The 26009-nt window shown below is 40.2% G+C and overlaps 1 protein-coding gene across 2 annotated transcripts in view; it reads left to right on the top strand.

Moving 5' to 3' along the window:
- Positions 1 to 218: 218 nt before the first annotated feature.
- Positions 219 to 26009, top strand: part of LOC132887821 (F-BAR and double SH3 domains protein 2) — a 384178-nt gene continuing 358387 nt past the window's right edge. For both annotated transcript variants that reach the window (XM_060923484.1, XM_060923483.1), the window contains exon 1: positions 219 to 441. In XM_060923484.1, the coding sequence (XP_060779467.1) occupies positions 421 to 441 (21 nt within the window). In that variant the 5' untranslated portion in view covers positions 219 to 420. The remainder of the gene's footprint in view (positions 442 to 26009) is intronic.

Raw genomic sequence — 26009 nt, 5'->3', positions numbered from 1 at the left:
ATATGTATGTTGCATAAAAAAAGTTCCAAAGTGTTTAAAAGTCTGGTAAAATGTGTGTGTGATACCAATCGCGTGCACGAGGAGAAATGTATGCGGTTGTTCACTAGGGGGTGGTGTGGCCAGCCTGCTCACTCCTCCAGCACTCAATGCGCTCAGTGTTTCCTGTGTGTGTCGCTCTTGCGTCTCATATTTAGTAGAAAGCCTGCCGCATTTGTTTTTCCCTCCAGACAGTTCTCCTCTATTCTCACTGTGTTTGTGAAGAGAGTGGAGCTGATTTGTTTCATGGTTGCACGAGTGCCGATCTGATCTCATCCCCCCCTTTCCCCCGGTTCCCTCTTTGGTGGATTTTATTTCTTTTCCTTTTCTCTCTTTGGACTTCACTATTTTGGACTTGCGCTGTCTTCATGTCCATGTTGAGCCATGCAGCCTCCGCCGAGAAAGGTAAGAAAGTGTCCTTCTCTCTGTGTGAGGGAGGATGAAGTGAAGAACTGCTCTTGGTCGGTTTGTTTGTTTCGTTTTTTTTTTTGTTTTTTTGGCGCGCGCGGTTGGTAATTTTGGTACGTGCATCTTTCTGACTTGATTTGATCATAAGTGGTGCATCGATAGCACGACACTGATGGGATTTGTTGTAGTGGAAAAGCATCTTGTTAGTCTTATGAACACATTTCCTCTTGGAGCTCATTGTTTTTTTGGGGGGTGATTTTTAGAGGCTGTTTTTGGTTTAGTCTGTAGGATGGGACTAAATTGCAGATGTTGTGTTGTTTTTGTTTTGGCCAATAGAGTGCAATTTCTGCTTTTGGACCTGTGGCTGTGTGTTGCAACATTGCAGCTCACTCACTGTCCTGGGTTTCACCATGCCTGTGCCTCTGTAAGAAACAGTGAGTGTGTTTTCTGCTTCTTTCACAGACTAGCATTGAAGAGGTTTGAGTAGGCTGGTGCCTCTTAACAATGCATTTTTTTTTTCTACTGAAAGCTTTATGGAGGAAAGATGTTAGATTTCAGAAATATTCCAGGCTGCTGCATTTTCAGAAAATGAAGCCACATGCTGGCACATCACTGTTTTCCAGCAACCATGAACACCTTTCGAATAAAACTCTGTAGCTGCTGAGCATCAGCTTGACAAGGGTACCATATGAACCTTATGTTCCATCTCTGTCTCAGTGCACACAGGAAGCGGTGAAGGTTGTCATTTATAGTGAAACTAAATGTTTGTTTCACTATAAATGAATATGTTGGATTTGAGCAACAGAAGGAGAGTCAGTTGCAGAATGAGTAGAAAAGGAACGTGAATAAAACAAAGCTCCCTTTCATTTCAGCCTACAGTCACAATACAGTACAGTAATGGGTTATTTCTTTATTTATTTAAACATGTTAACCAGGACTGGTTTATTTTAGAAGCTTACTGTGATGAGACATGACATCTTGAGCCAGAGTGATTAGTTGTAAGAATCACGTCAGAGATGCAGTTGTGGCATGCAGTTGATACAGCTTTCCCTCCTGTCCAGCTTGTGAATGCCACAGGCATATTATATTACCTTTTTTATATTGTGATTTCAGAATCTTTTGTCACATTTCAGTATTGTATTCGTTTAATATTGCACATCAAAAACACCTTTATTTCTGTATGATTTCAAACTTGATGGGACTCTTGTTTGGGAATGGATGCTTGTCTTCATTTGTGCACAGTAGTGGACCTCAGATAATTGTTGTCTTTATGAAGGCTTGCAAATTGAGGCTTTATATCAAGTATACAAATGCTCCCCAAGTTCAACTGTAGTTATAACTTTTATTATTCTGTCTGGTTCATTGCATTTTTGGTTCACTGTATTTTTGGATCCATGACTTGTAAAATTGTACTACTAACAATCTAAGAATATTCTCAGACTTCTTTTTCATTTGTTTCACCAGTGATCATCTGGATTAAACTTTCGGGAATAGTTACTGAACTAATTAGGCTAAATCCTTTCCTGCTGAGTGGAGCATTGACTCTGTAATTAACAGTTTGTCCCCAGGTATTAGCTGGCCTGCCCAGGCTCATCAGTGCAGTCCCACTGGGTGTCCTAGGCCATCGATATCACACACCCTGGCATCGTGTATCACTCTCCTTATCTTCAACAGCATCTTGACAGGTGTTCTACCTGACACTTCAGGTGTTGGTGAACTCACATAAGCATGATACGCAATCATCAAACACTTCTCGTGTTGACACGATTGCATCTGATTTAATGATGACAGAAGGTGGGGCATTTATTTACAGGATTTGCTGATCAGTGTTTCCTGGGAGAACCAGACCACTGGGAAATCCAGGTGGGACCTACTGAGATTAAACAGTTCTTTTGCAAGGGAGCTGTACCCAAAATATTCAACTAGCAACAGTAAACATACTTAAGTAAACATACTTAACACAAGTCAGTGTATATGAAGACTTCCCGCATACTGAAGGGCTCCACCTTTCACATGTCTCTTTAATTAGATTTGTAATGATGATGGAGTCAGCATCCACTCCCGGGGTACAGTTGAGTCATCGTTATTGTGTACTGCTGAAATTAGGTGTGCACCCACAAGTGTAGTGTACATGAAAGTGTAGATTTAATGCTTGCAGTGTGTTTTCTGTGATGCAAGTTCAGATTAGTCCACGGCCTCTGAACCTCAGGAAGACTAAGACAGGACAAGTTTGGACCAAAAGAGAGAACAGACAGGACTCTACTGATTTTCAGCAATGTTCTGATCCTTCAGATTTTATAGCAAGATGGTCAGTGGTGTAGCCAGGAATTAATGTCAGTCATCTTTAGTAAGACCAGTCCTATCACAAATTTGTTAAATTATTTAAGCTACCAGCTACTAATAATACCTTTTTTATGCCAATTCCACTGAAAATGATTTAAAATGAAATGCTAGTAATAAGGGAACATGATATAAAACCAGATCTACCCTTCTTTTTCTCCACCTGCAATAAACCCCCAGGACTTCATCGATGTCAGCAATAGAGGTCTGCGCGGGTCGGATTTTTCAGTCCCGCCCGCGCCCGCATTGTGCAGTCCCACCCGCGCCCACAAAGAATTATGATTTTCAGTCCCGCTCCCTCTCGCGCCCACAAAAAAATTGATTTTCAGTCCCACTCCCGCCCGCGCCTGCCATATTTTGTCCCGCTCCTGCCCGCAAATCCCGCATGATGCAGACGTTCACGTTATTTCTTAGGAAAGTTCTTGTCTTGACACAGCATGATGGTGCCCCGCGCCCTACTTTGAGTGGATTTGAGTATAAATATCTACAGCTCACGTTCACGTTTTATTATTTACCTTGTTTTTGAATTCAGCATGTAGTGTCTCTAATAATAATTAGTGCTGTCAAGCAATTAAAATATTTAATCGCGAATTAGACATTTTTGTCACATGAGAAACCATTGTAATTCTCTGATCAGCATAAAAAAAGTGAATGGGCTTGCTTTGTACCAATGGTTTTGTTTTGTTTTTTTAATTGCAAAGCAGAGCTAGTAAGAGAAGTGAATTGATTTACTGCTTGAGTTAGTCTACAACTCTAATCAGAGAGACAGGTTACACAGTGACGGTAGGCTTGACTCAATGCTATCCCAGAAATCCTTCCTGTAATATGCAAATTTGGCTGCCTCTGATTGGACAGCCAAATTTGCATATTACAGGAAGGATTTCTGGGATAGCATTGAGGTCATAATGCTGGAGCTGACAGTCCCGTGGGAAGACCGCCTGGAAGAAGCTTTTGAAAGGAAGCTCTCCAAGTACACGGGGCTGGTCAATGACTGCCAGCAGTCAGGATGGAGGGCAAAGTGCCTTCCAATTGAGGTAGGCTGCAGAGGCTTTGCAGCCCGGTCCTTGGCCAGCGCACTGGGGTGTTTAGGCATCGTCGGACAGCAGAAGAGGAGAGCCATCTGCAATACCACCGAAGCGGCAGAGAGGGCCTCAAGATGGCTGTGGCTCAAGAGAGGAGAACCATGGAGTCGTGGTAGCTAGTATGCCATCTGGACACAAGCTGGGGTCTGATCAGCCCCGGCTGGGTCACCTGGATGAGGGTGTATGATGTTGAAAGACCCGAAACACCCAATGATTCCAGGAACATCACTGACGATGTGTCCAGTTGCATCAGTAGATGTGTTTCCACAGTCAAGCCTACCGTCACTGTATAACCTGTCTCTCTGATTAGAGTTGTAGACTAACGCAAGCAGTAAATCACTTCACTCATGGTTCTCTTGCTAGCTGGGTGTGAACTGCGAGTCATTAGAGTGATCAAAGGATTTCCCGTTAGGGTGATCAATGGCAAATTTAAGATGCCATTCCTCACTCAATCTGGCAATCTGAGACTCTGCAAATTTAGGCATCTTAAAATGTTTTTATTAATGCCAAATAAAATATCCAGCACAAATTATATATGATGGACATAAATTAATAATTTATAAATTTTATTTCAAACACGTTTTTAGTTAGCGGGACTGCAGCTTGTCACCGCTCCTGCCCGCGCTGCATATGTGCACTCCCGCCCGCGCGCATATGTGCACTTCCGGTCCCGCCCGCAATGAGCTTTCAAAATTTGTCTGACTCAGCAATCTAGCTATCTATCCTAAAGTAGGTACACTGTCAGAAATGGGGGTACAATAGGAGTCCATTTCTGGCCCCCAAGGTACAATCTACACTAATGTACTTCCTAGGGCTCATTATTGGGCCTCAAGATAACCACGTGTACCTTTTTAGGGTCAAAAAGGCACCAAGCAGTGGAAAGGGTACAAATAAGTACCCCTAAAGGTACAAGAATGTACTTTTATTTTTTGAGAGTGTAGCTGCCTCGTAACTTTCAAACAGAAACAGGAAAAATACACTTTGTTTGTTGGTTCTGGTTTTTTTTATCATCATAGCAGCTGGTAGCCGATAAAATGTGATTAAACAAATTAAGTGATGGGCTGTTTGATGTTTAGTGTGGTTAAATATGGAATTGTAAGGTAACTTTGACGTTTAATGAACGTTATTTTAGTGCACCGACTGCACAAAACCTATTATTTGGCACATGTATTCAGCTGTGCTGTATGGGTGTTATGTTAAGCATCCATTACTGATGTACAACGGGGAAAATAAGTATTGAACGCGTCAACATTTTTCTCAGTAAATATATTTCTGATGAGGCTATTGACATGAAATTTTCACCAGATGTCGGTAACAACCCAAATAATTCACACATACAAAGAAATCAAAACATATATGTCCATAAATTAAGTGTAATAAAGTGGAATGACACAGGGAATAAGTATTGAACACATGAAGAAAATGAGGTGCAAAAAGGCATAGAAAGCCAAGAAACCAGCTGAAATTTGTTCGTATTTAGAAAGCAATCCTGCCCCCCATCAGTACAAATTAATATCAGCTGGTTTAGTCCTAATTGATGGCCTATAAAAAGATTTCTCATTACCAAGGTGTCACACAAGAAGCATCTCATGATGGGTAAAAGCAAAGAACTCTCTCAAGACCTTCACAACCTTATTGGTGCACAACACACTGATGGCATTGGTTACAGACGTATTTCTAAACTTCTGAATGTTCCAGTGAACACCGTTGGGGCCATTATCCGGAAGTGGAAAGAACATCATTGCACCACAAACCAGCCACGACCAGGTGCTCCTTGCAAAATTTCTGACCGAGGAGTCAAAAGAATAATCAGAAGAGTTGTCCAAGAGCCAAGGACCACTCACGGAAAGCTTAAGAAAGACCTGGAATTAGCAGGTACAGATGTTTCAAAGAACACAATAAGTAATGCACTCAACCGCCATGGTCTCTCTGCATGCTCACCGCACAAGACTCCACTGCTGAAGAATAAGCATGCTGAAGCTTGTTTAAAGTTTGCTGCACAACATTTGGACAAGCCTATGAAATGTTGGGAGAATATAGTCTGGTCAGATGAGACCAAAATTGAACTCTTTGGATGTCCTAGCACACACCATGTTTAGAGGAGAAATAGCACTGCACATCACCCCAAAACCACCATACCAACAGTGAAGTGTGGAGGTGGGAACATCATGGCTGTTTTTCAGCATGTGATACTGACAAACTTCATATAATTGAAGGAAGAATGAATGGAAAAATGTACCAAAACATTCTTGATAAGAATCTGCTGCCATCTACTAGGATGCTGAAAATGAAACGAGGGTGGACATTTCAGCAAGACAATGCTCCCAAACACATGGCCAAGGAAACTCTCAATTGGTTTCAGAGAAACTAAAGCTGCTAATAAAGAAAATAAAGCTGCTAGAATGGCCCAGTCAATCACCCGACTTGAATCCAATTGAAAATCTATGGAAAGAACTGAAGATCAGAGTTCATAGGAGAGGCCCCCGGAACCTTCAAGATTTGAAGACCGTTTGTGTGGAAGAATGGGCCAAAAGTACACCTGAGCAATGCATGTGACTAGTTTTTCCATACAGGAGGTGTCTTGAAGCTGTCATTACCAACAAAGGCTTTTCTACTAAGTATCAAATAAATTTCAGTAAGTGTGTTCAATACTTATTCCCTGTGTCATTCCACTTTATTACACTTAATTTATGGACACATATGTTTTGATTTCTTTGTGTGAATTACTTGGGTTGTTACCGGCATCTGGTGAAAATTTCATGTCAATAGCCCAATCAGAAATCTATTTACTGAGAAAAATGTTGACACATTCAATACTTATATTCCCTGCTGTATTTAAAACATGCTGGTTAGGAAATGACTGTTGTAATTTTTCTTTTCAAGTAGAGGTTTTTATTTTGTCCTCTGTTGGTTCAATAACATGCTCCACCATTTTGTTTTTCTCTACTCACAATATATGAGCTGATAGCCTGGTAGTAGAGTAGGCAATTGGAGCACGCGATTGCTCATATCTCGGGAATGTGGATATAATAATAGCTGTTATACTGTAAGTGATGATAGGAACTAAGTTGTTTCATGGACATTCCACAATTTTAAACATTTTATAGCAATGTTTTATACTTCTTGGCTGTGGTAGAAGAGCAATAAAAAAATGTAGTTCCTAGAGAAGCATGTCACAATGTCATTTTATAACTTAAAAAGTACAAATTGATTGCAAGCAGTTATGATTAGTTTTGTACAGTTTCGAATCTTTTTAAAAAAAAATTATAAAAAGTTTTGAATATTTAAAATTGTGAAATGTTAAGATTTTTTTTTTCATTTTTCAATGTTTTGTAAACGATAGAATTTTTTTTTTTTTGGGGGGGGGTAAGCAGCAAGTTGGTTACCATACTGCATATATCAAAGATATTCAAACAAAAGGAATTGCAATTGGGCGTGTGGTACGGGTGAGATGGAAATACCACAGAAAATGATTTAAAAGACTGTATGAGAACTAGGCCTGTCGTGATATTCGATATACCGACTTATCGTACGGTAAATGAAAATGAACTCGGTAATTTTTTTTAAAATTTTACCGTGATTTTGGCATTTACATCCCCATAAGGAAGTCGCCAGAGTGTTGGCTTGACCCATTGACTGAATAAAACACTGCTCTGTTTTCTGTTGTCTCACGCGGCTCTCCGTCAGAGGCGGGGCCTCCCAGCATGCAACAGTTATCCAGCCAGGGTATCCACTGAATGGGGAAAAGACAACAACACGTTGCTCCGTTATACAGACCATAGGCGTAGAATTGGGTATGGATGTGTCCCTACCAATATCAAACAACGGCTCATACAGTATGTCCCTACCAATATTTCTAATTGAAGAAAAAAAATTACGCTCCATGTGGTGTACACAAATGGTTATTGTAGGTTTCCACTGGGCGAAACACCATGCAAAATTCGCTCATGAATATTCGCTCTGGGGGTGTGGTCGTGAAAACAGCAAGCATGTTCGGCTACCCTGTCAATTAGCAAGCGTGGTTGCAGTGCAGTGACTGACTGCTAGCTAGCAAGCTAGCAAACCGTCCTTGAGGAATGTAAGGACAGTTTCATTAGCTTGTAAAATGAATCAGTTAACAACAGTTCGTATTCAGTGTGTAAAAACGACAACATACGAATATGACTGTTTTCTAAGTTTGTGTGGCATGTAAACTTAAATAATAATCTGACTTAATACTGACAACTGGTGTTCATTAAGGTCACAAAGACATTATTAAATCATATCAAATTGTGCTAATGTTGGCTAATATTGCACCTAGTCTTACTTGTGAAGTGCCTGCAAACTTTAGCAGCCCGCTAACCCTTAATTTGAAGTGCTTCAGTTAAGATCTGCAGAGCCCTGACCAAGTTCGTGTAACATGACGCATGTAAACAACAACCTGATGGTGATGCGGACATTGTTCGTGGCCTAGACACCTTTTAATCAAATAAAAAATTTTCACGTAATAAGCATAACAGCCTCTGCCTTCTTGATCAGAAATTTTTGGTTACTCCCGCCTCTCTTTTTTTCAAAAGAGACACATACCGAGTACATACATATGCTGAACTGATTGGTTTTCGAGGGGGTTCATTTGAAAGCTGTAGGCTAAAAACTTTTCTCTGTAGAACCCTGTCACTCCCTCTTCTCTCCGCTCTGGGCTCAAGAAGACAACAAAAGGGCAATAATATAACAACAACCAATCAGAATTCAGATACGTTCTGTTGCCAAGTGAAATTGTAACCTTTCAATGTGTCAAAGTTCTAGAGCCCTCATCCTGTTTTACCGTTAGATCGATCACATATCAGCTTAAACAGCATTCTAAAACTAGTTAAATATGGTTAGTTTATTCTTCTTTATCAGACATCTAGTTTTAGGTTTGTTTACCTGACATGTTTCGACGTACGTAACTGTCGTCTTCCTCAGAGTGTCACCGGATGTTGTTGGTCAAGAACAACAAAACACAGAAGAAAGAGAAAAAACAAAGCAAAAAACAAGAACACAGGGGAGTAGTAACATTGCCATACATCAGAGGAATAACAGAACGCATCCAAAGAGTAATGAGGAAACACAACATCAACACACCTGTTAAACCACACACAACACTCCGTCAGATCCTGGTTCATCCCAAAGACAGAATACATCCGGAAAACAAATGCAACACCATATATGAGATTCCATGCCAATCATGCAATAAAACCTACATCGGGGAGACAGGAAGGAGCTTCACCACAAGGAAAAATGAACATAAGAAAGAGTGCGAAAAGGAGACAGCTACAAGACAGACCTGAACAATAAAAGAAAAGGCACAACAGGAAAATTACAAGTCAGCCATAACAGACCACTGCAAAAGAGAAAATCACATTATGGACTGGGGGAATGCCAGAGTCATCCGCACAGAAGATGATAAACATCAGCGCTGGATCAGGGAGGCCATGGAGATCCGAAAGCGAAGCCCGAGGACCATCAACCGGGATGAGGGAGCATACATGCTCTCCCATACCTGGAGTGCCATCTTGCAGGGGACGAACGGACAGCAGAAGACGTGACCGACCTGTCAAACCAGACAGGAAGGTCACACCTTCCGAAACATCAGCTGATAAGATGCGTCACCAACAACATCCGGTGACACTCTGAGGAAGACGACAGTTATGTACGTCGAAACATGTCAGGTAAACAAACCTAAAACTAGATGTCTGATAAAAAAGAAAAAAATAACCATATCTAATATAAGACATAATGAATGTAATTGAGAAAACTAGTTAAAGATCCCACAGAAGATAGCCTACTCCGCCTGCCAGCCTAATGGAACCCAGGGTTTATGAGGGAAAGGAACATACTTCCTCCCGACAGTCAATGCGATATTTGCTTGTAAAACACATTTGCAAATTGGTAGAATGAGTTAATCATCACATGCAAGATTTGCAATTAATCAAATTAATTGCTTATTATTATTGTTGTTATTATTATTATTATTATTATTATTATTATTATTCATGAATTACTACAGTTCTGAACTTCAAATTTTAAAGTCTGGACTTTGGAGAGATGATGGATACTCTTTTGGTGGAACACAACGGAGCAAAATATTGTGACCCTCTAATGTTGACCTGAAGTTGGCGCCACTGTGGGTTGGCATTGGGTTTATGTCCCCACCAATGTTAATACCAAACCTGCGCCCTTGCTTACATGTTACCTCGTTCTAATTGTTACTTTTATCCAAATGACAGCTGGCAATACGTTGTTACTTTGCACTTTTTGTTTATCTGGGTACTAATCTTTGAGAAACTGGACTGGCAGAATGTTGCTTGTGAAGAAAAGAATGTCTGTCTTTTTATTACCCTGTGCCAAGTTAATATTTACTTAAGCGCAATTTTCAAGAGCCATAAGTCCTATTTGCACGGGATAAGTATTACCTATGGACCTCTGGTAATTCACAATTACCCCCGCACCTCTGTGTTATTGTGTGGCGCATTCGGACGGGATAAGCAAAAGTCTGTAATTCACTGAATTACTGTAGATTGTGAGTGCCACCCTCTTCTCAACAGGTATTGGTGCCAGCATGTTGGTGGTTTGGGGCTTAATGTGTGGGCGCAGGTGGTCACGCAGCTTCTCAAAGGCCTCTTTGGGCATTCGGAAGTTTTGGTACCAGTCTTTCTCCCGAAAGTTCTCCAGCACCTCCACTTCCCAGAAGGACAGGCCTCTGTCCCTGGGTCTTCTATCAGGGTACCAGATATCAGCTATAAACAAGGTTGGGTAGGTGGTTAGAATAAAGGTGCGTTTGGCAACAATCAATACAGTTGTAGCATGTTGGAAGTGCCAACATATTACTGTAGTACATTAATGGTGCATTAATAAGGTAGGATGAAAACACAGTAGGCATAAGAATAGCACTGTATCCAAATTAAGAGAGGGGAAACGCATATGATAGGGATGCAGTATGTTTGCTCCATGCTCTCAAAATGAGAAGGCGGGGTCACTGCAAATGAAAACAGTCTCGAGATGACAATGTAAGTGAACAGGCAGTTTATGGCGCTGTTTACACATAGCCGGGTATTTTGCTAAACGAACATTTGTTTTCCCTCCATTAACCAAAATATCTTCGTATTGCTGTGTCATGGGGGTTAGCGTGGCTCCTTACCATATGCTGCCACACAAGCCATCCAGTTGAAGATTCTTCGTGCTTTCTTCTTGGAGTTCTTCTTGGAGCTGTTTCTGCTTATCTGGTTCAAATACGGGATAGGCCTACTACCACTTGCCCCTGAAATGCTGTTTATCAAAATTTCACCCGTATCCTCCATTATTCACTCCAGAAAAGTACAAGAGACGTGCGTTTAATAATTACAAACACAGACATGCGCATTCACACGGGACTTGTATTACCACTGGATGTCTGTAGTACGATTCGCATGGGATAAGTATTACCTATGGACCTCTGGTAATTCGCAATTACCCCCGCACCTCTGTGTTATTGTGTGGCGCATTCGGACGGGATAAGCAAAAGTCTGTAATTCACTGAATTTACAGACATTGTGACCGGATGTGTCGTAAGTTCACAGCATCCTGTTTCGTCTTGTAGACAGTAGAGATGGGATTTATGCCTCTTTGATGGGATCCGCATCTTTGTGATCCGTTCTTTGAAAAGAGCCGTTCAAAAGACTGGCTCATTTGGCTCTTTTTAAATATTTAAAGAAATAATATTCTAAAGAAGCCAGATCCCTCTTCTTAGACAGTGACATCAATATTTCTGGACATACCTTTTATATAAAGCAACCTAGACTTACATTATTGTAACCCCTAAACGCTCATAAATAACCATTAAAAAACAATGAGGGCTTCAATGAATGTCCATGCAGAACGGCTTTTCTGTAAAAAAAAAAAAAAAAAAAGAACCCACTCAAGAACATAGTTATCAAGAACGCAAGAATATTTTATAGAAAAACACTTGTTTTACAAAAATATTTAAGTCTGAGATACAAAATAGATACAACTACAATAAATATAACAAGAACTAGTTATCACACAAGAACATTTTAATAAAAAAAAACAAACTTTCTATATTAAAAATATTGAAATTGTAACAAAAATAGATACAACTAAACAGTCAGATAAATAGATAAAGTTATAACAAGAACACAAGATTATTTTAATAGGAAAAAACAAACTATTAATGCAAAAAAATTATTATTAGAAAAATAGATACAACTAGACAAACAGAAATAAAATACACAAAAATAGAACAAACAAAATGACGATAGAATAAATTAAATGAACGTCCGTGCAAAGTAGTTTTCCCACAATATTATCATTAATATCACACAACAACATTATAAACTATATACAAAACAATTTGAACTATTAGGCAAACAGATAAAACTTGAATAAATAAAAGGCAAATGCTGTTTAGCCTACTTGTCCTTGGGCAAAAGCCTTTTCATCTGAAACACAGTACAGAAAAAGAACGACAGAAAGAACGGCCTAGGAGCCGTTCAAAAGAATCGGTTCGTTCGCGAACGTCACAACACTAGTAGACAGGAGTTCAAAATGCTTATCTGGTTCAAATATGGGATAGGCCTACTACCACTTGCCCCTGAAATGCTGTTTATCAAAATTTCGCCTGTATCCTCCATTATTCAGTCCAGAAAAGTACAAGAGACGCGCATTTAATAATTACAAACACAGACATGCGCATTCACACGGGACTTGTATTACCACTGGACGTCTGTGTTTTGCCGAAACACAGTAGGTAATTCGCGGCGGAATTATTACTTGGCAAATTACGGACATGGCGCATTCGCACGGGACTAAGAACTCAGACATTCTCTGTAATTATTCCGAATTACCAGAGGTCCACAGGTAATACTTATCCTGTGCAAATAGGGCTATAGATTGTATTTTATTTGTTTTTGTTGTGAGTGGTTTTGATTGTTTTATTTCTTTTATTTTTATATATATATATATATATATATATATATATATATATATATATATATATATATATATAAATAATATGAGTGATTCCACGCTTATGGGGACATGAACTTATTTTTAAAAATTCACCTAAAACCATTTCTTTTTTTTACCATCAGGTCACAAAACATGTAATCTTTAATGAATGATATGTTAAAAGATTAATTTTCTGAGATGTAATAAAAACATATTTATATGCCAAAGTCAGAACGTAAGTGTTGTGGACATATATATTCTCAATTTTAACAATGTAGAATTACTTTTTGAAACATAGGAAGGTGATGTTTTAGCAAATATAATTAATAAACATGTGTAGTAGAATAAACATACACATTCTTTCAATAAGATTAACATGGTATATAGCTAGATTGTAATTAATTTGTAACAGACGCGAGATGGACAATCGTAACAGAAGTAATGTAACAGACATCATTTTGGAACTCATAGGCTTGACTTTGGCATATAAATATGTTTTTATTACATCTCAGAAAATTAAAGTTATCTTTTAACATATCATTCATTAAAGATTACATGTTTTGTGACCTGATGGTAAAAAAAGAAATGGTTTTAGGTGAATAAGTTCATGTCCCCATTTCAGTGTGTGTGTATGCATGTGTGTATGTATATATATATATATATATATATATATATATATATATATATATATATATATATAATATTTTATATATATATATATAATATTTTATATATAAAAATATTTTTTTTACGTTCCACTGTTGAATTGAATAAATTGACTTAAAGTTTACTGTTCGTTGAAAGGGTGTATTTGCATGATCATTATTATTGTACTAGTGGCATAAAATTGTCTTGAAAAGATGTCAACAATAACAACATTTCTCACAATTTCTGAGACAATATATCGTCCAATAAAATTTGTTATTGTGACAGGCCTAATGAGAACTACAAACTTCTACATATTCTGTAGTTGCTCCTCATTTTAACATTGGTGTACGCTAAAAGTTATCACTCAAATATACAACATTATTTCATAAAAATACCAAATGGGCCAGTAAATATATAAATCTGTAATGATTGACAGCCACGTCCCCTTCCACCCCATTTCACTTCAGTAATCTACTGGTGCTCTTGCCTCCACCGATTTCCCTACTTTTAAAAAAAATAACTTTTTCTCACCTTCTGTCAAGGTAAATGGAGAATGTTTGAGTGTTTCATTTGAAATAAAGTCTATCAGTTGTATGTTCCACTTAGCTCAGATTAGACAAGTACACTCACTGGCCACTGTAATAGGAACTTGTTCTTGATTCTAAGATTCCTGTTCTTGGCTGCAGGAGTGGAACCCAATGTGGTTTTTGCTGTTGCATGCTGAGATGCTTTTCTGCTCACCGCGGTTGTAAAGAGTAATTTATGAGTTACTATAGCCTTCCTGGCAGCTCGAGCCAATCTGGCCATTTTCCTCTGACCGCTCATCAACAAGGCGTTTCCACCCACAGAACGGTCAGTCACTCAATGTTTTTATTTATTCATTCATTTATTTTTTCTTTTCGCACCATTCTGTGTAAACTCTAGAGACTGTTGTGTGAAACCCCAGGAGATCAGCAGTTTCTGAAATACTCAAACCAGTCCATCTGACACCAAAACCCATGCCACAGTGAAAGTCACAGAGATTGCAATTTTTCCCATTCTGATGTTTGAAGCGAACGTTAACTGAAGCTCTTGATTTATATCTGCATGATTTTATACATTGTGCTGCTGTCAAGGGATTGGCTGATTAGAGCATTGCATAAAACAGCAGGTGTATGGATATACCTTATAAAGTGCCCAGTGAATGTATATAGTTTGAGAGCAGCACTGAAAATTACTAAAAATGGTGCAAAAAAAAAAAAGTCGTCCAGATTGAATTTTTAATCTGGTTCAAGATTTCAAAGATTGAACCTTTGAAATCTAATACTTCACAATTAATTTTAATGTTGATGTTATCAACAAATGTCAAAATGTTCATTAAAACTACTCAAAACACACACACACAGATAGGGCAAGACTTTCCATTATTCCTCTTTGGGTTAGTCACTGTTTGGTAACAAGACTTATTTTCATGCACTTCTGTTTTACTTTATTAGCCAGTTAATAATGGGCAATAAAATCTCTGGGTGAATGCAATGACTTGCTGTGTCTGGTTATGTCTATGCTGCAGAAGGTTGAGTATTGATAAGGGTTTTTTCTGTTTGTTTTTTTTCCATGGGGGGTTAAGAGTGAGGCAGCATCTCAAAAAATGTGTGATCTCATGGGGGAAAGTCTGAATACGCCTGCTATGTATCATATTCTATCCACGTTCACTGGATATGAGCAATTGCATGCTCTGATTGGCTACTCTACTACTAGGCTATCAGCTATCTCTACTGTGAGTAGAGAAAAACAAAATGGCGGAGTGTTTTGCTGAACCAAACAAAGACGAAATAAAAACTTTACTCTCAAATAAAACCCCCAAAATACAAAAAAAGCAACAAAATATAGAATTAAAGTATTTGATGGTAAGAATGTATTATTATTATAGCTTTTTTTTTTTTACAAATTGCTACTGTCATTTCTCTGGTTTCTTTACATTCATCATCTTTAAGCATTAATTTTTTTTTTTAAAAAGACTGCTTCAAAAGGTCAAAGTTTGAAAATTGCATAACTGAAATGTCCAAGTAGGAGAATTTTAAATAAATGTCTAAAGCTATTCTATACCTTGGCACGACAGCAAGATGGCACTTTCTACAAAAAAAAACAATGGTAAAGTCAATTCGTGCAGCCATCGATAGGTTTTTAAGGAGTCCGCCTAAGCAGAAATTATTTTGTTGGATGTTTTATCTAAAGTTTTTGTTTATCGAATTTGCAAAAAATAAAAATGCTCCGTTTTCTCAAAATCCAGTGAATGTGAATATAATAAAACAGTTATTCAGTTATACAGGGATCGAGATGCTGACCTCTTCTGCTCCTCGGACCTGCCTGATCCATCCTGGTGCCCTGTGTCTGGTTGGAGTCTCATTGCATCGCTCCTGTGGAGGGTGGCCCCATGTGGATAGTTAGGGGTCGTGCCTGGAGTACGCTCTGGACTCTTGCAGTGGTGCTTTTGTGGCTGGGGACTGCAGCTGACTTGCTGACTTTGGGACTACGGTTGTCGTGAACAGTTTTGCGCTCAGGTTTCCATCGGTGGGGGGTTTATAGCTTACAACGAAGCTGACTTTGTTAGGACTGTTAATGTGATGGTCATGTTGTCTGTTGTTGCCCGGATGGGGATGGGTTCCCTTTTGAGTCTGGTTCCTCTCGAGGTTTCTTCATGTCGTCTGAGGGAGTTTTTCCTTGCCACCGTCGCAACAGGCGTGCTCGTTGGGGATAGATTCGGGATAAAATTAGCTCATATTTAAAGTCGTTCAAATTCTGTAAAGCTGCTTTGCGACAATGTTTATTGTTAAAAGTGCTATACGTATAAACTTGACTTGACTTATTCCACTTGATCTCGTCGCTACGCATTTCGTTGGCCATCAGGTCATGTACAACTCGATTTTGTGGAATAATTGTTAATTATACTACTGTTAGTTGCTCTCCACAAATTTGATTGGACAATGAGTGTTCCAAGAGTAGTGCTGATATTTAATACAACAGCACTGGTACAGTTGTATTACTCCACTTGTTTGAGTTCACTACGTAGAATTCCAATTCTAGCTATAGTTTGTTACATTGAAACCATTACTACATTTTATACGGGCTGTCAGTCAAGCCTCTTTCACGTATGAAATCTGAGGTAAAACAACACAGATGACACATTTTCATTCCTGCTCAGGCTTCCATAACAGAAAAGTAATGGATATTTATTCCCACCTGACTGTATTTAACGGAATGCTACCTCCGTGAGACATGTGAACCGTGAGAGACCGGATATGATGTATAATTCACTGGGTGGCAAGTCCATTGTTCTGAAAAGCCCAAGCTGAGACATTAGCTAGTTAGCGACATGACACGACTCGAGCTGCATCATGTCTCTGAGAGAGTTCTTTTCCTGTTTCTGAACATTTGTTCCAACAAAGGCTGTTAACATTTTTGCTTATATCCATGTTTTTTTTTGTATGTTGCTTTGAGTTCGCCGCTGGTTGCTTTTACATTGAGGCAGTATGAGTAGTTCAATCGCAGTAGCACTACATTTGTCATTGCCAGCAATGTCAAGATCGGGCCCAACACGTAAATCTGATTTGATCTGATTCCCACTGGAGCCATAACAAAAGATTTCTGTGAATGTTACTAGGTCACAAGAGGCTGGATTAAAGTTTCGACTTTGTCATTTTGCTCCTATTCCTTCAGGACAACATAATAGCGGAGAATATGATTTTAGTGTGAGTCAGAATGGGATAAAGGTCTCTCCGTTGATATGGCAACTCTCTGTCCAGCTGAGATTCTTTTGGAACTGTTTTTGTTGTCGGAGCAAAATAAACTAAATATTTGGTCATAGTGTGTCTGAAAAGTCAGGCTGAAATGTCTTGTTTGCAGAACTGTTGTATAAAAGCAAGGCTCAGCTTCAGGTAATAACAGCCATGATGATATTCACTAAAGCATTCTTGCTCCTGCAATATGCATAATGTATTATCATAGAAATGTCTTCAGGGATCATGATATTATATTAACATATCTCCCACTCCTTCGACTCTCTACAAACCCCTGTTATGATTCAGAGTGGAATGCGGTTTTCCCTTTACGTACGAATGCAAGTTCTTTGTTAGTAAATGCTTTAACGGTGTATGCTATAAATGGGTCCAATCTGATCCAATGTTGATCCAACATTTTGGGGCAACACCAGTAGCTGTAGTGATTATTCTGCATTGGATTGGTGCATTGCTACAGCTTTTTATCCCCTGCCACAAAGTGTGCAGGGAGATAGAAGAATGGCGCCCGACCGACCGACCCACCCATGACAAGTTTTTGCAGAAACTACATGAGCTACGTCAATGAAACTTTGCGTGCTCATACTACTGAAAAAAGCTGGGTAGCGTTTTATGCAGGTGTCATAGCACTTACGACATCATAAGTCAATATTAAAGCCATGGGCTTATAAGGATGTAAGTGTTAAGAGGTCTTCATAAAATGCTCATGGCGGGAGATAGTGATGACCATGTCTTCTTGTTGTTTTAGATTTACAGCCAGGCATTTTCACACTTGCAACTCTCAGATTGGATTGTTCACTGGAGAGCTTAAAGCAAGCACATCACTGTTAAAGTAATGTGGGTCATTTTGAAAATTTGACTGTGGAATGACTGTAGGCTAATTACATTCAGATGAAGAAGGTTTAAATGGTGTTGTAGATTACGATGAGGAAGATACAATATAAAAACTTTAAATAACGCCATTATTACTTCAATCCTGTTTGTGTAGCACACAAACAGTAGGTAACATTCTTCTAGTGGCTTCAGTTGAAGTGACCTTTATCCTTGTGGGAGGCTATACACCAATGGACCATAACATTATGATCACTGACAGGTGAAGTGAATAACATTTGATTATCTCATTACAATGGCACCTGTCAGGGGGTGGGATATGTTAGGCAGCAAGAGAACAGTCAGTTCTCAACGTTGATGTGTTGGAAGCAGGAAAAATGGATAAGCATAAGGATCTGGATGACTTCAACAAGGGCCAAATTTGTGATGGCTAGATGACTGGGTCTGAGCATCTCCAAAATGGCACATGTGGGGTGTTCCAGATATGCAGTTGTTGATACCTACCAAAAGTGGCCCAAGGAGGGACAACTGCTGAACCAATAAATTGATGCCAATAAAGCATGCTTTGAGTTGACCTGCAAGGGCAGAACATCAAGGTCCTCAAGGTTGTTTTCTGGAATGTCCACATACCCAGTAAATTCTTGAGTAGCAAAGTAATGTGCTTATGTATGTGTATATATAATATAAAATGTGTGTGTATATATATACACACACACACACACACACACAACCCCGATTCCAAAAAAGTTGGGAAAAAGTACAAATTGTAAATAAAAACGGAATGCAATAATTTACAAATCTCAAAAACTGATATTGTATTCACAATAGAACATAGACAACATATCAAATGTCGAAAGTGAGACATTTTGAAATTTCATGCCAAATATTGGCTCATTTGAAATTTCATGACAGCAACACATCTCAAAAAAGTTGGGACAGGGGCAATAAGAGGCTGGAAAAGTTAAAGGTACAAAAAAGGAACAGCTGGAGGACCAAATTGCAACTCATTAGGTCAATTGGCAATAGGTCATTAACCTGACTGGGTATAAAAAGAGCATCTTGGAGTGGCAGCGGCTCTCAGAAGTAAAGATGGGAAAAGGATCACCAATCCCCCTAATTCTGCGCCGACAAATAGTGGAGCAATATCAGAAAGGAGTTTGACAGTGTAAAATTGCAAAGAGTTTGAACATATCATCCACAGTGCATAATATCATCAAGATTCAGAAAATCTGGAAGAATCTCCATGCGTAAGGGTCAAGGCCGGAAAACCATACTGGGTGCCCGTGATCTTCAGGCCCTGAGACAGCACTGCATCACATACAGGCATGTTTCTGTATTGGAAATCACAAAATGGGTTCAGGAATATTTCCAGAGAACATTATCTGTGAACACAATTCACCGTGCCATCCGCCGTTGCCAGCTAAAACTCCTATAGTTCAAAGAAGAAGCCGTATCTAAACACGATCCAGAAGCGCAGACGTCTTCTTTGGGCCAAGGCTCATTTAAAATGGACTGTGGCAAAGTGGAAAACTGTTCTGTGGTCAGACGAATCAAAATTTGAAGTTCTTTATGGAAATCAGGGATGCCGTGCCATTCGGATTAAAGAGGAGAAGGACGACCCAAGTTATCAGCGCTCAGTTCAGAAGCCTGCATCTCTGATGGTATGGGGTTGCATTAGTGCGTGTGGCATGGGCAGCTTACACATCTGGAAAGACACCATCAATGCTGAAAGGTATATCCAGGTTCTAGAGCAACATATGCTCCCATCCAGATGATGTCTCTTTCAGGGAAGACCTTGCATTTTCCAACGTGACAATGCCAAACCACATACTGCATCAAATACAGCATCATGGCTGCGTAGAATAAGGGTCCGGGTACTGAACTGGCCAGCCTGCAGTCCAGATCTTTCACCCATAGAAAACATTTGGCGCATCATAAAACGGAAGATACGACAAAAAAGACCTAAGACAGTTGAGCCACTAGAATCCTACATTAGACAAGAATGGGTTAACATTCCTATCCCTAAACTTGAGCAACTTGTCTCCTCAGTCCCCAGACGTTTACAGACTGTTGTAAAGAGAAAAGAGGATGTCTCACAGTGGTAAACATGGCCTTGTCCCAACTTTTTTGAGATGTGTTGTTGTCATGAAATTTAAAATCACCTAATTTTTCTCTTTATATGATACATTTTCTCAGTTTAAACATTTGATATGTCATCTATGTTCTATTCTGAATAAAATATGGAATTTTGAAACTTCCACATCATTGCATTCCGTTTTTATTTACAATTTGTACTTTGTCCCAACTTTTTTGGAATCGGGGTTGTACATTCATTTTACAACCCCGATTCCCAAAAAGTTGGGACAAAGTACAGATTGTAAATAAAAACGGAATGCAATAATTTACAAATCTCAAAAACTGATATTGTATTCAAAATCGAACATGGACAACATATCAAATGTCGAAAGTGAGACATTTTGAAATTTCATGCCAAATATTGGCTCATTTGAAATTTCATGACAGTAACACATCTCAAAAAAGTTGGGACAGGGGCAATGAGAGGCTGGAAAAGTTAAAGGTACAAAAAAGGAACAGCTGGAGGACCAAATTGCAACTCATTAGGTCAATTGGCAATAGGTCATTAACATGACTGTGGGGCAAAAAAGTATTTAGTCATCCACTAATTGTGCAAGTTCTCCCACTTAAAAAGATGAGAGAGGCCTGTAGTTTTCATCATAGCAGGGATGTGATTTTTCCGCGAATTCGCGGAATTCCGCTTTTTTCACCTCAAAACTTGAAGAAAATTTTTTTTCCCGATTTTTCCCTGATCCACATTCGTATCCTATTCGTTCCGACTTTGTTTGAAAGATGGCAGCCTCGGATTTGCATCTTTACGCCTCGATCACGGAGGCTGCCATCTTTCAACTCTGTTTGAAGCGAGCTTACGTACAGCTATCTAACAAGCGCGTTCATTGGTTGTTACAGAGCGATGAGCCAATCACGTACCTCGTTTCATCTCAATGACGTAATTGCGTAAATGACGTAATTACGTCAATGAGATGAAACGAGGTACGTGATTGGCCCATCGCTCTGTAACAACCAATGAACGCGCTTGTTAGATAGCTGTACGTAAACTCGCTTCGAACAGAGTTGAAAGATGGCAGCCTCCGTGATCGAGCGTAAAGATGCAAATCGAGTTAAAGAAATCGACAGAATAGTGAAAAAAAAAGTTCCGCTGGGAATGGTTGGAGAAAAACCGTGGCTCGCCTCGGGGCGAATTACGTCACAAGGCACGGGACTAGCGGGCCCTGCTCGCACTGGTTCTTTGGGGGGTGTGTGAGAGAGTGTGTGTGTGTGTGTGTGAGAGAGAGAGTGTGTGTGTGTGTGTGTGTGTGTGAGAGTGAGCGAGAGTGTGTGTGTCAGAGTTGCATGTTGACCATTAAATTGGCTTGAATTTGTTAATCATGACAAGTTTTTTCTTGTGTGTTTTGCTTGCCATTTTAGTACAATTTTTAAGTCAGAAAACCCCAGAACCCAGGAGCTTCGGGGGGCTTCCCCCCCTTGTCCCCCGACCACGCCGCTGCCCTGGACCAGCTGGGGGCCTGCGGCCCCCAGACCCCTGGCTAAAATTTTCAGATAATTTCACCAGCCCCAAATCACATCCCTGTCATAGGTACGCTTCAACTATGAAAGACAGAATGGGGGGAAAGAATCAAATCAAATCAAGTTTATTTATATAGCGCTTTTAACAATAAACATTGTTGCAAAGCAGCTTTACAGAATTTGAACGACTTAAAACATGAGCTAATTTTATCCCTAATCTATCCCCAGTGAGCAAGCCTGTGGCGACGGTGGCAAGGAAAAACTCCCTCAGACGACATGAGGAAGAAACCTCGAGAGGAACCAGACTCAAAAGGGAACCCATCCTCATTTGGGCAACAACAGACAGCCTGACTATAATATTAACAGTTTTAACAGGTATAACCCTCAGCTGTCCTCATGGGGCCGTCTTTCACAGGAGCGGTGCGATAAAACTCCGACCAGACACAGGGCACCAGGATGGATCAAGCAGGTCCGAGGGGCAGAAGAGGCCAGCATCTCAATCCCAGGATCAACATGTAACTCAGAGGGACAGATTGGGGGGGGAAGAGAGAGAGAAAGAAAACACGTTGTTAGGTATGCCCTAAAAATGACAAGTATTAAATCTGTGTGGTAGGCTCGCAGAAACAAGAGTCTTTACATCAGGCATAACACACAACAATGGCATGTTAATATGGTAAAATATATCATGACCTGCTCTGGCTGGATGCTTGATTGGGTGATGGGAGCACACTCCTCAGCAATGATGAGATGACAATTCAGACAATTCAGTTACATTTCACCGGGTCTGGGACATGCGACAGAATGTCTGACGGCCGATTCCCTGCAGGAAAATCCAGGAAATCACATTGTAGGATTTTTAATGAATTAATTGGTAAATTCCTCGGTAAAATAAGTATTTGGTCACCTACAAACAAGCAAGATTTCTGGCTCTCACAGACCTGTAACAACTTCTTTAAGAGGCTCCTCTGTCCTCCACTCGTTACCTGTATTAATGGCACCTGTTTGAACTCGTTATCAGTATAAAAGACACCTGTCCACAACCTCAAACAGTCACATTCCAAACTCCACTATGGCCAAGACCAAAGAGCTGTCAAAGGACACCAGAAATAAAATTGTAGACCTGCACCAGGCTGGGAAGACTGAATCTGCAATAGGTAAGCAGCTTGGTGTGAAGAAATCAACTGTGGGAGCAATTATTAGAAAATGGAAGAAATACAAGACCACTGATAATCTCCCTTGATCTGGGGCTCCACACAAGATCTCACCCCGTGGGGTCAAAACGATCACAAGAACGGTGAGCAAAAATCCCAGAACCACACGGTGACCATATGACCATATGACATTCTCCCAATCCTCTTCTGGATCATCCAAATGCTCTCTAGCAAACTTCAGACGGGCCTGGACATGCACTGGTCGACCTAGTGAATGACCTGCAGAAAGCTGGGATCAAAGTAACAAAGGCTACCATCAGTAACATACTACGCCGCCAGGGACTCAAATCCTGCAGTGCCAGACGTGTCCCTCTGCTTAAGCCAGTACATGTCCAGGCCCGTCTGAAGTTTGCTAGAGAGCATTTGGATGATCCAGAAGAGGATTGGGAGAATGTCATATGGTCAGATGAAACCAAAATAGAACTTTTTGGTAAAAACTCAACTTGTCGTGTTTGGAGGAGAAAGAATGCTGAGTTGCATCCAAAGAACACCATACCTACTGTGAAGCATGGGGGTGGAAACATCATGCTTTGGGGCTGTTTTTCTGCAAAGGGACCAGGACGACTGATCCGTGTAAAGGAAAGAATGAATCAGGCCATGTATCGTGAGATTTTGAGTGAAAGCCTCCTTCCATCAGCAAGGGCATTGAAGATGATACATGGCTGGGTCTTTCATCATGACCATGATCCCAAACGCACCGCCCGGGAAACGAAGGAGTGGCTTCGTAAGAAGCAATTCAAGGTCCTGGAGTGGCCTAGCCAGTCTCCAGATCTCAACCCCATCAAAAATCTTTGGAGGGAGTTGAAAGTCCGTGTTGCCCAGCAACAGCCCCAAAACATCACTGCTCTAGAGGAGATCTGCATGGCGGAATGGGCCAAAATACCAGCAACAGTGTGCGAAAACCTTGTGAAGACTTACAGAAAACGTTTGACCTCTGTCATTGCCAACAAAGGGTATATAACAAAGTATTGAGATGAACTTTTGTTATTGACCAAATACTTATTTTACACCATAATTTGCAAGTAAATTCTTTAAAAATCAGACAATGTGATTTTCTGGATTTTTTTTTTCTCATTTTGTCTCTCATAGTTGAGGTATACCTATGATGAAAATTACAGGCCTCTCTCATCTTTTTAAGTGGGAGAACTTGCACAATTGGTGACTGACTAAATACTTTTTTGCCCCACTGTAAAAAGGGCATCTTGGAGTGGCAGCGGCTCTCAGAAGTAAAGATGTGAAGAGGATCACCAATCCCCCTAATTCTGCGCCGACAAATAGTGGAGCAATATCAGAAAGGAGTTTGACAGTGTAAAATTGCAAAGAGTTTGAACATATCATCATCAAAAGATTCAGAGAATCTGGAAGAATCTCTGTGCGTAAGGGTCAAGGCCGGAAAACCATACTGGGTGCCAGTGATCTTCAGGCCCTTAGACGGCACTGCATCACATACAGGCATGCTTCTGTATTGGAAATCACAAAATGGGCTCAGGAATATTTCCAGAGAACATTATCTGTGAACACAATTCACCGTGCCATCCGCCGTTGCCAGCTAAAACTCTATAGTTCAAAGAAGAAGCCGTATCTAAACATGATCCAGAAGCGCAGACGTCTTATCTGGGCCAAGGCTCATTTAAAATGGACTGTGGTAAAGTGGAAAACTGTTCTGTCGTCAGACGAATCAAAATTTGAAGTTCTTTATGGAAATCAGGGACGCCGTGTCATTCGGACTAAAGAGGAGAAGGACGACCCAAGTTGTTATCGGCACTCAGTTCAGAAGCCTGCATCTCTGATGGTATGGGGTTGTATTAGTGCGTGTGGCATGGGCAGCTTACACATCTGGAAAGACACCGTCAATGCTGAAAGGTATATCCAGGTTCTAGAGCAACATATGCGCCCATCCAGATGACGTCTCTTTCAGGGAAGACCTTGCATTTTCCAACATGACAATGCCAAACCACAAACTGCATCAATTACAGCATCATGGCTGCGTAGAAGAAGGATCCAGGTACTGAACTGGCCAGCCTGCAGTCCAGATCTTTCACCCATAGAAAACATTTGGCGCATCATAAAACGGAAGATACGACAAAAAAGACCTAAGACAGTTGAGCAACTAGAAACCTACATTAGACAAGAATGGGTTAACATTCCTATCCCTAAACTTGAGTAGCTTGTCTCCTCAGTCCCCAGATGTTTACAGAGTGTTGTAAAGAGAAAAGGGGCTGTCTCACAGTGGTAAACATGGCCTTGTCGACTTCCGGGTTTGGCGATGTGGGGGTATGACGTGTTCTACAGTGCTCCCAGTGAACTTGTGAAATTATACTGTTTTAACATCGCTCTGGTCTTAAATATTTGTTTTTTTTGGGATCATACATTGGTGAGCCAACGGTTATTGCGTTTTATGGTACCTCTGAAATAAGTGGCAAATCGAAATCTTTGCAACAAACTCCGTCGACACGACAGGCTAGTCTGGCTAGCAAAGTTTCAGCTATGGCGGAGGACAAGGCTAGTGGCAAGGTGGCTGATACTGTATCAATGCCTCAACTGGTGACTGATCTAGCTAAGCAGAGGTCCGTTCTAAAAGAAGACATCGCCACGCTGATTCAAGAGTCGCTAAAACCACTCCAGACTGCTGTGGATGCTATACGGGACACAGTAAATTCGTTCCAAGCCAGGCTGACATCAGCGGAGGCTATAGCTGGTGAGAATTTTTAGCACTTGAACACTGCTGAAGCAACCATTAAAACTTTGAAATTAGCAAATCAGGATTTGTTGGATCGGGTTGACGATCTGGCAAACAGGTCACGCAGGTCGAACCTGCGAGTTGTGAATATTCCGGCGGGCAGCGAGACTGGCAAAGACACCGTTAAATTCATGGAAGAGCTACATGATGAGTAGCATGCTATAGATGCACAATGGTGTAACATAGGGAAAAAAATTTAAAATTCAGGTTTTGATTTTATATACTGAAATAACTATTAGGCGCAATTTTTACAATATCTATATAAATTAGTTGTTTTTACCCATTTTAACCTTGAAATCAGCATTTTAATGATTGTTTATCGCGCTAAAACAAGCAAAAACGTCATAAGACAGTGGCAATACTACCTTTACTA

This window comes from Neoarius graeffei, chromosome 6 (genome assembly GCF_027579695.1).
Source record: "Neoarius graeffei isolate fNeoGra1 chromosome 6, fNeoGra1.pri, whole genome shotgun sequence".
Taxonomy (NCBI): domain Eukaryota; kingdom Metazoa; phylum Chordata; class Actinopteri; order Siluriformes; family Ariidae; genus Neoarius; species Neoarius graeffei.
The sequence above is the reverse complement of the archived record's forward strand: the minus strand, read 5'-3'. Positions and strand labels throughout refer to the sequence as shown.